General features: G+C 55.5%; 1 protein-coding gene across 1 annotated transcript in view; it reads right to left on the bottom strand.

Annotated features, from left to right (window-relative positions):
• Positions 1-1,594: 1,594 nt before the first annotated feature.
• SLC16A1 (solute carrier family 16 (monocarboxylate transporter), member 1) overlaps positions 1,595-10,128 on the bottom strand; it is a 16,306-nt gene continuing 7,772 nt past the window's right edge. The window contains 5 exon segments of the mRNA XM_009331934.1: positions 1,595-4,027; positions 4,350-4,425; positions 4,427-5,226; positions 5,776-5,919; positions 9,190-9,447. Coding sequence (XP_009330209.1) covers positions 3,750-4,027; positions 4,350-4,425; positions 4,427-5,226; positions 5,776-5,919; positions 9,190-9,406 — 1,515 coding nt within the window. The 5' untranslated portion in view covers positions 9,407-9,447 and the 3' untranslated portion in view covers positions 1,595-3,749.

Here is a 10,128-nt window from a genome sequence, read left to right as displayed (position 1 = left end):
CGCCAACACCACCAGCCGGCGGGGGCTGCCACCAGCGGTCGGCAGCTGGTAGCTGTTCCCGGACGGCGGCTGGAGCGACCGCCCGCTCCTCTGGGATTCCCCCCCCAGCTGCTGCCGAGCATTTCTGGCTGGCAACCTCAGATGTTTGGGAAAACAAACTGCATGGGAATTAGTTCCCAAGTATTTCCTCAATTCTGCCCGCTATGAAGAGAATTTTATTTTGCTACCCCCAGGAGGAAGGAAGGCAGCCTGACAGAGCACACAAAGGAAATCTGTGCAATCACTCACGGGGGCTGGCTCCACAGCGCTGCAATCAGCAGGGGCTTGCCAGCAATGCCCACACTGCTTGGCCACTGCTGCCAGGACCTCTTGGCCTGGGGAATGAGGAAGCACCATGTCCCCACGGGCTTTCTGTGGCTCTTTGCAGAGGTACCATCTCAGCAGGTCCCAGGCTGCTGTGGTTAGGCAGTCCCCGGGTTCAGCCCGCAGGGATGTCCCTGTGACACAGGCTCTCACAGAGCGGCACCTCCCTGAAGGGACCGAGGGCCGGTTTGAGCATCCACCACCATGGCAAAAGCCAGGGCTGCCACCAGTTACACCGCGCCCCATGGATTATTTTAGCTCCTGTTTTATGGGTAGGTAACAGTGAGGGACTCTGGGTACCGAGCACCGCTCTTGTACTTCCCAGCGCTGCAGATACCTTTGGTTACAGAAACAACGTGACTAAATATAGCCCTGCTCCTTCTGCGAGCTGAGCCACGAGGGAGGAACCAGGCACAGAGACAGCCCCTGCCCGGCCAGGCTGCCGCGGGAGGAAAGGCTTGCCACAGGGCAGAGCCTGCACCCTGCTGCAATGCCAGCCCTGCTACAGCATGCAGCACGGGCCCCCGTGCTCTGCCCTTACAAGCAAGGCAATTATATGACTTTAGCCTGAGTCACTTTATAGCCTAATACAGGGCAAGAGCAAACTTCTCCTCCCAAACCCACGCACGCCTTCCTCCTTCACCTGCACTTCCACAGCAGTGGATCCTAGGAGCAGACCCACAGGAGGTCCCAGACAGGGCATGGAGCCAAGACAGGGCTGACGCCCAGCTCTAGACAGCACAGCGGGGCAGGGCATGGAGGCCACCCTTAGAAAACAACCGCGGATTTACTACTGAAGTGTTCCCAGCCAGCCAAGTCCAAGCAGCAGGAAATTATTTAAACATTTTTTTCCTCAGAAACGGGGTTGGCGCCCTGCCCTGGTTGCGCAAGCCCTCTCCCAGGCAGCCCTGGTTAGGGTAACCCCTGTGTCAGCTGCAGGGGTACCACAGCCCAGAGTAGGCAGGAGAGCCCCTGCCCAGGGGAGGTCAGGCACTGGGAAAGCAGAGGCTGGGGCTGAGGATTTCTCACTGCAGAGGACGGAGGCTCCTCTCAACACAGGCGTCAGCAGCGCTCGGCAGCCCCTGCCACCACAGCCCCCTGCCCAGAGCAGCCAAGGGAGCTGCCCGTCGGGGAGACTCGGCCCCAGTGAACACCAACCCACACGCGGACGGGAGGGGAGGGAGGGGGGCTGGCAGCTTGTCTGTACCTACAAAAACAGGGACGCCAGGGGCAGCTCCTCAGGGTTGATTTATTGCAATGTGAACCCGTTACTGCAGCTAGACACGCCATTTATGAAAATACAGTTACTTGGCTTTACAGTATCACAGCTCAGCACTGTACAACAAAACCCTTTTGTACAAAATACTGTTGGCTTTATAAAGTTACTCTACAGTATGAAAACACCCTGGCCTGCTGTCTGTGAGGTTTGGACCGAAATGAAGCCTGAAGTGGCCTCGCAGCCAAGGGAGCACAAGGAGAGCGGCTGCAGTGCAGGGCTTGACCCTGCCAGGGGCTCGGGGACCCCGGCGCAGCTCAGGCAGGAAGACTTTCATTTACCCCCTCATTTGGTTTCAGCCGCCATCAGTGCCAGGCCCGCAGGCAGGAGGCCCCTTGGATGCACACAGCAGTGGCCCTGCTCAGCTCACGGAGGGAGGCAGTGGGGACAGACAGCAGGAAAGTCTGCCTGTCACTCACGAAACAGACATTTAAGTGTGTGTGTCCATCCCCCTTGCAATAAAGGGGGATTCTCAAGGCTTTCACAGGCATCCTGTAAAGACAGGCAGGGGAACAGAAATGTTTCTAAAACCAGAGTGCGTGGGGAGACTCGGCTGTGGCCATCCCAAACCCCAGCCAAAGCCTCCTCTTGCAGAGGGAAGGGGCAGGGCATCTCGATGGGGAGCAGCTTCCACAGTCGGTGGGGTGGGACCTGCTCAGCAGGAGCCTTGGGGTGCTCGAGCAGTGGGTGGAGACCCAGGCTCTGCCACAGCCCCACTCGCCTCTCCCCAAAACTGACCCAAAATATATGTTGTCTGGCACACAGAAGTGTGACTCTAGGAAAGAAGGTCAACATTTGATGGGTAAATTGTAAAAAAAACAAGTTTATTTGAAAAAAAAAAAACCAACCCAAACCTCAGCCTCTTACATTGATTTCTGATCAACATTTACTAGAACTTGAGAGCCATTAACCTGCTCCACGTACGTTGAGATATTTTCCAACACTAAAAAATAAAAAATAAATACGTACAAATTCTTTCCTCCCCCTTACGTGTCCTAGATGCGAGTGGTTAGGCATCCACCGCCTTAAGATCTCAGTTGAACAGAAGCAAGTAAAAGAGGTTTCTCTAAGAGATAAAAGAGCGAAAGCAGAAGGCCTGTCTCAGGGATGTACCATCTCCACCTGCCCCACCCAGCCCCTCCGCTCTGCCTGGGGTCAGGCACCCAAAACGCCCATCTGGGTGGGACCGATCAGCACAGGGATGCCCCGGTGGAAGCCCACCCCGCAGGGGGACCGAGGCCAGCACCCTGACCTGGCACTGCCAGCCGAGCCCCTGTGTTCGCACCCGTTTCACATCACCCAGCATCGGGCTGGGAAGAGGCACCGCCAGGGCAGAGTTGGGGGGCAGGGGGGGACCCCAGCGCTCCCCAAGAGGGCTCGGCTGCAGGGGCCAGGTGCACAGGGGCTGCCACAGCCCCGGAGCAGGCAAGACAGCCCAACCCGAACCGCAGCCATCTTTCTCCAACCCGAATATCCCGTGAGAACACAACTACAAAAGAGGGATTTTAAAGAACTACAGTAGCTAAAGTGTTTTCAAAACATACCTAAAGACCACCTACAGAGCCAGGAGGCACCCGGCACAGGAGCCAAAGACCACCCTACCCCATGCCCGGATCTCCCCCTCCGTGGAGGGCCTGCAGTAAGAAGCGTGTGAAGCAGTATTCATCTGGGGCCAGTCCTGAAGCCCATTGTGCTTCAACAAATCCAGTATCCTGCTTTTTATGGCTTTTTAACAACAAAACTCCCCAAAACACACGCATACACACACACACCCCCCGAGCAGAATACAGAGCTAAAGCACGGTTTAGAGTTAAGGCTCGTCCAGATTCAGCTAGGTATGAAGACTGTAAGGCACATATTAGTACATTCATGTTACTGTTAAAAAGCCAGACTATAAAAAGCCCCCCTGTCCCCCGACACACGAGGATACTGCGTGTGTAACCCTGTTACCTTTGTTGAACACAGATGGAAAGACAATTCAGAGCCTGGTTAAAAATGAACACCTGGTTTAAACACTTCTCACAGCTGCCCAGCGCCAGCGGAGCACTGCCCCAGCCACCGCGCCAGGGCAGCAGCACTTCCCCAACACTCCGGGATTGAGACCGGTCCCTCACATGTGGCTCTCCTCCTCTTTGACACCATCCTCTGCACTCTTCTGAGGCGAGGGGGCCACGTCATTGTTTGCCTCTTTCTGCTTCTCAGCTTCGTCGACATTGGTCTCCTCCTCCTTCCCTTCGTTCCTCGCCTTCTCCTCCGCCTTCTGCTCCTTTGCCACCAGGCGGTAGTTGATGCCCATCCCGATGAAGAGGTAGATCCCTGAGACAATGAGGATGACCCCGCAGGCCCAGTACGTGTACTTGTAGTCACCGTACATGTCGTTGAGCTTCCCTGAGGGACAGAGAGGGCACAGCTTAGCAAGATACCCCCCAGAACTGCTCCAGGTTGTGGAGATCTTCCCAAGAGCAGCCCAAGCCCATCACCCTCAGCTTCAGGCCTTTATCCCTCCAGCCCCTGCTCCCCCACCCTGTGCCAGGGGCTCAGCCCCCACTTCCTCAGCCATCCCTCAGATGCTGGGGCAGCCTCAGGGCTGGTGCTCGCCCCCCTCACCCCTGCCCCACTGCTGAGGGCTGCCCACAGCTCGAGGCGACCCGCCACTGCTCAGCGAGGCTGGGCAGGACAGGCAGGGCTCCCTGGGCATAGCACACCCTACCTAGCAGAGGGGGTCCCAGAAGCACGGGGCAGCACTCCACAATGGCCACCAGGCCGACAGCACGGGCGGACAGCACGGGAGACCCGCTGTGCTCCCACCAGGTCCATCAGGTTCTCAAACAGGACTGAGCTCAGCCAGCCGAAGGCAAAGCCGAAGAAGCCGGCATAAATGCAGAAGCCGGCATAGGTGGTGGACATGGGAGCCAAGAGGTGGCACACCCCATTGTAAATCACAGAGATGGCAAAGAAATACTGGACTCTGGGTCTGATCCACTTGGTGTTTGCTACCAGTCCCATAGAAGGTCTGGCCACCATGTCTACGAAGGCCAGGATGGAGAGCAGGAAGGCTGCAGACTCGTTAGCAATCTTCTTGCTCTTTGCATAATTGCTGAGAAAGACCAAGGGAGTGAACAGCCCGAAGAACATGATCACATTGCCCGACAGATAGAGCAGGAAGCCCCTGTGTGTGAACAGGGACAGGTCCAAGAACTTGTTGATTGTCTGGAAAAACGTGCTCTTCTGTTTCTTGGTCTTCCCGACGATGAGGTCTGTGCTGGGGTCACCATCGTCCTTTTTCACTGCCTTCCCAGCTTCCTGCAGCACCTCCTTAGCAGCCTCTTTCTTCAGCTGATCTGGCTTGGGACCTATGGGCCGCATCAGGGATCCAGCGACGCAGCAGTTCAGCAAGAGACCGCCGAGGATGAGGAAGCTGCCACGCCAGCCAAATATGCCAAAGAAGAGCTGGTTCACGGGCGCCAGGGTGGAGAGGAACACAGGGCTGCCTGCCATTGCCAGCCCGTTAGCCAGGGGACGCTTCTTGAAGAAGTACTTGCCAATCATGGTTAAGGCTGGGTTCAAGTTAAACGCGAGTCCAAGGCCTGAAGGAGAGGAGAGACGAGGGGCTCAGAGTTCAACCACCCCCCACAAGCCAGCAGCACCAGCAGAAGGGCTGGTGGAATGAGTGGGAGAGCGGAGTTTCAGTTCTGGGGGTTTCACAGCTCCACTTTGGCTGTACTAACTTCCCAATTGCATGAGCAGCACTTGGCCCCCCACTGCCGACTTGGGAGGAGGTGCCAGGGCAGCAGCAAAGCTGCGTGCAGGAATTCGGGAGCCAGAAGGGGAGAACTGCCCCAGCTCATGACAAACCTTAGGTCAACTGGCGGGGCACAACCCCAGCCTGGGGCAGGAACAACAGATGCTCTCTATTCTCAGTACCAAACACTAGTCCTGTGTACAGTCACTAGTACGGTCGTCCCACATTATGTCACCAGGGCCATCTCTTACTAGAATATGTAACAGGAATCAGGATTTACGCAAATTCATCATAGACATTCCTTAATAATTATTAGGTTTAAGTTGCTCCTCTTGCTGCCTCAGGAGAGGACTTACCTCCATTGCAGCCCCGTTAGGTCAGAACCATCACTTACCCCCTACAACCCCAACGCAGAAGTAGAGCTCCTCCACTGTGTTGCAGAAAGAGGCTGCAATCAACCCACACCCAGAGAGGCAGCCGCCAGCGATCATGATGGGCCGGCTGCCGTATTTGTTCACCAGGATGCTGCTGATGGGACCTAGAAAGTCGAAGGAGATATGCCCAGAGATGAGTTATCTTTGCACGAGAGACAAGACAGATGCACACAAGCACACAGGAGGTTTATTGCCACAGGATTCCAGCTTTCACACAGTGACACTTCACCCAGCAAGGGAATTGGGTTAAGGGGAAAGGACAGGAGGTTCAGAGACAGCTGGAGATAAGAGTGACATTTGGTTAGAGCACACGCAGGACCCCAGCTGGAGAAGTGAGCCTCCAGCCAGCGCCGGCATGCTGCAGCTTCTGCTGAGTGCCAGAGGCTGTTCATGGCTGCAGAAATCTGTGACTTCTCTGAGCAAGCCGCCTTCTGTGGGCTAAGCCGGGAGCTGCCAGGGCATCAGCCACCCCCCAGGGACAGGGGTTTGGGACAGGGTGAAGCCACCTGCCCCACACAGTGCTCTGCTCTGGGCTGGGGGCTCTGCCCTGCCCACCCGCCCACCATGGGCTGGGGTCTCAGCAGCAAAGCAAGTTTACAGCAACTGCCCATCTCCAGCGGGATGTTTCTGATGGAGACCAGACAAAGCTGAATAAACAGCTTCAATGGGCACAGGCGAAGCTCCCCGAGGGCTTGCAGGAGGAGCAGCACCGTGCCGCCCCAGGTAGCCCCAGGGAGAAGGAGTGCTTCTGTTTTCACTGCTACCCCTACGGTAGGAAGAGCCCAATTGCTCTGCACACCTGCCTTTTAAGTGCTTCATTATCAGGAGCTTTAATCCAAAGCAAACAGTGATTAGATACTGTGAAGCATGCTCTACAGATACTAAAATGTATTTAAATAAACTGAATGAACATCCATTGAATATTAACAGACCTAGTTTTGCCATTAACAGATAGCAAGGTTGTCAACATGTTATTCATGAGTCCTCAGACGCTACTTGACCTTTTTGCCCAGTTTAAACAAAGCCCGGAGAAGGTTACAGAAGCCCTGCTACTGCAGAGGCTGCCCCCAGCCCCGCCGCATCCTGCTCTCCGCAGCTGACACGGTACCTACGTGCCAGCCAGAGCAGCCCACGCCAGCGGCTCCGACCTGAGGCCACCAGCAGTTGGGAAGGGGCCATGGCCCTGCTCCCGTGAGAAGTGGCAGCAGCACCCAGGGGCTGTCACATCACCCCAAGCCCCACACGCTTCCCCACAGAACACTCAGCACTTTGCAAAACCTGTACCTTGAACTCAGCAAACGTGATGCTCCTGGACAGAGTCTAAAGTTAGCAGCAGCCTTTGCTCCGGGAAATCCAGCCAGGAGCGGCAGGCTCCAAGGGCAGCTAGCAGGAAGCCGCCCAGCTAGGCGGCACCATGTACCCTGGTGGCAATTCCCCCCTCTTTATTTTTTTTTAATTAAAAGAAAAAAGAAGCATTCACACCCACTCCTATTTTATAGATTCACATGAAGCACTTCTGACCACATGTTAGCGATCAGCTAACATTTTGATTATTTATGCTATGAAAAAAGTGTAAGTAATGGAACCAGAGTCCTCCCTAATCCTAATGTGGAGCTGAGAAAGGGGCATTTGAGATCATTACACCCACGTACCCTGATGGTGACCGCATGGGACGGCTGCGTGGGGCTGCAGGACATGCTGCTCCACCACCCCCAGCCCTGCCCGGGACAGGAGCTACCCCAGCTCTGCAAGATAGCATCAGCCCAGGATGTTTTGCCAGAGCATGAGCTACTTTTTTTGCCTCCAAGCTAGTGCGCAGTTCCTGCAGGAAGGTGCTCTGGGGGACGGGGAGAATAGCATGCACACTGTGACCGCTCCAGCACGATTCAGACCCTGCAAAAGGGTCTGGGCTCAGGCTGCAGGAGTCCTGAACAAGTGAGTAGGGCAGCAGCATGTTCCTGTGCTCTGGCAGCCAGGGGATGCACCTGGGCAGATCTGGCATCCCTGCCAACGGCTTACAGGCAAGTGGTTCAAGACCAGCAAGCTGCTGGGATTTAATGGCAACAGTTCAAGGGGAGTGGGAGAGACAGTGTCAGTGTGGAGGGAGGGGAACAGGGGGACAACCCCAGGACTGGAGGAGGGAGCTCTCACCCCAGCTACTGTGCAGCTCCAGGCAGTGCCGCCTCCGGGGCAGCCAGAGGAACCAGCTCTGAGCTACGAGGAGAGGAGGAATGGCCCAGATTGAGTCTCATTAAGGCAGTTACATGGTTTACAAGCTTGTTATAACATCAGAGCAGGGAAATGTGCTGGTCGCTTCGCTAGCTGAGCGAGGACAAAGCAGAGCCTGTTCCCCCAAAGGAAAAGCCTCGTGCTTAGCCGGGTGCTGACGTCAGCTCCTTTCGATGCACAAATGCAGCAAGGATGTGGGCAGTTCGCCAGCTGGGGATGGCAGCGGTACAAGCTCCAATTTGCCTCTGAAGTGGACACAACAGCAGGGTCCCAATAAGATTTTCTTTCAGCTGAGCAACCCAGTGCAAAGCTGCATTTGCAGGCAGGTATGAGACACCGGGGTTTGGAGACCAGCGAGGCGAGGGCCGGGAGCACATCGCCCCGCAGGGAACGCTCCGCCTGCTCCTCGCCAGTTAAAGACAAGCATAAAGCAGACAGCGTGGGGATTAAAAGACTTCAAAAAGCAGTTTCTGAGCGATGGGGGAAGGGAGCTGCTTCAGTTTAAGTAGTTTAGCTTTATTCTGCTCATGTCTCTGTACTTCCAGTGCACGCTGCCACCCTCAAACAGCATAAGCTGCCTACAGCGCTGCTCGGCACCAGCGAGGAAGAACAGGCAGCGCCAGGTTTCAGTGCACTCCAGAGCACAGCTGAGCCATTGGAACTGATCAGAAACTGGGAACAGATCCCTAGATACAGCCACTGTTTGCTGGATTAAAAAAAGGAAAAAAAAATCGATGTCTTATCTAAAAGAAAGAGACCCCTGAGTGCAGCTCCTACACGTGGCACAGCTGCTCCCCTGGCCTTCAGGCAGGCGCTGGAAGCAGACACAGCATCCGCAGTGTACTGTAACAAGGACAAGGGCAGAATTACACAAGTCGTAATTCCCCGGAAAGATTTTACTTACAGCTTTGCAGAGGAGGACAGATTAACCCAGTTTTTGCGTTCTGGGCATTAAATAGAACTTTTTGAGCAACCTCCTTCAAGCAAACTTACTAAGGGAAGTTTTGCTCTGATGTAAGGAGAGAATTCCAACTTTTGGCAGTTTTGGTTGTCATCACTACAGCAAGGTGTGAATCATCAGACCCAGCAGAAGAGCTGCATCCTATACTGCAATGCACGAGCACTGCTGCCTCCAGCCCACTTACCTCCTGCATACATAACAGCCAGCATGATGGAAGAGATCCATGAGACTTTGCTGCTGGACGCGTTGAAGATGACCTCAATCTCTTTGAAGAACACGGTGATGGATTTGGGGAAGGCATAGGAAAACCCAATGGAGATGAAGGCTCCGATGACCACAGCCCATCCCCATCCTCCTTCAGGAGGAGTGTATCCCACAGGGCCTCCGATGGCCGGTGGCATCTTGAACCAAGTTGGCGATGACTCAGTTGGGGTTCAAATATCTGCAAAGGACAAAGTATTACCTCAGCTGAAAGCAGATGGCTGCATCCCCTCTCCCTGACATGCAACAGCACGGCTCGAGCCCTGCTCACAAGGCTGGCACGGCACCAGTGTCCCGGATGGTCCGCCTCCAGGAGAGCTGATCCGAGAGGTGAGCACTCGGACTCACCAGCGCACTGGCCTCATAAGGCTGTCCCAAAACACATGCTCAGAGCGCGGCTGGGCTTTAAGAGCCCTGGCTAGCAGGTACTTATAATCAACAAACTTAAAACATGATACCCTGTCCTAAGCTGAAAAGGGCAGGCAATGCCCTTGCCAGCAGCAGCCAGGGCACAGCAGTGAAGCGGGCAGGGCTACCGGCAGCACAGGGCTGGACCTGCGGAGGGTTGAGCAGGGCAGCAGCTGGTCTGGTTGGGGCTCGCCTGCCTGGGGCAGAGCCCCTGCAGCTTCTCCAGGAGTGCAATCCCAGCACCACCCCAGCACACCGCGAAATCGTGGGAAGCCCCGGGCCAGCCGGAGCAGGAGCAGCACACCCAGGTTATTAAATGCAGACACACCAGGGGAAACAAGTCCACACGCACAAACCAGGACACCTCCATTTCTGCAAATAAAGAGCAGGCAGGCAGGTGTCGCAGCACACCCGCCAGCCCAGCCGGCCCTGGAGGTCACGCGCTGCAGCTAAA

The sequence above is a fragment of the Pygoscelis adeliae genome, unplaced genomic scaffold (assembly GCF_000699105.1).
Source record: "Pygoscelis adeliae isolate BGI_AS28 unplaced genomic scaffold, ASM69910v1 Scaffold189, whole genome shotgun sequence".
Classification (NCBI taxonomy): Eukaryota; Metazoa; Chordata; class Aves; order Sphenisciformes; family Spheniscidae; genus Pygoscelis; species Pygoscelis adeliae.
This window is presented reverse-complemented; position numbering and strand designations above follow the sequence as displayed.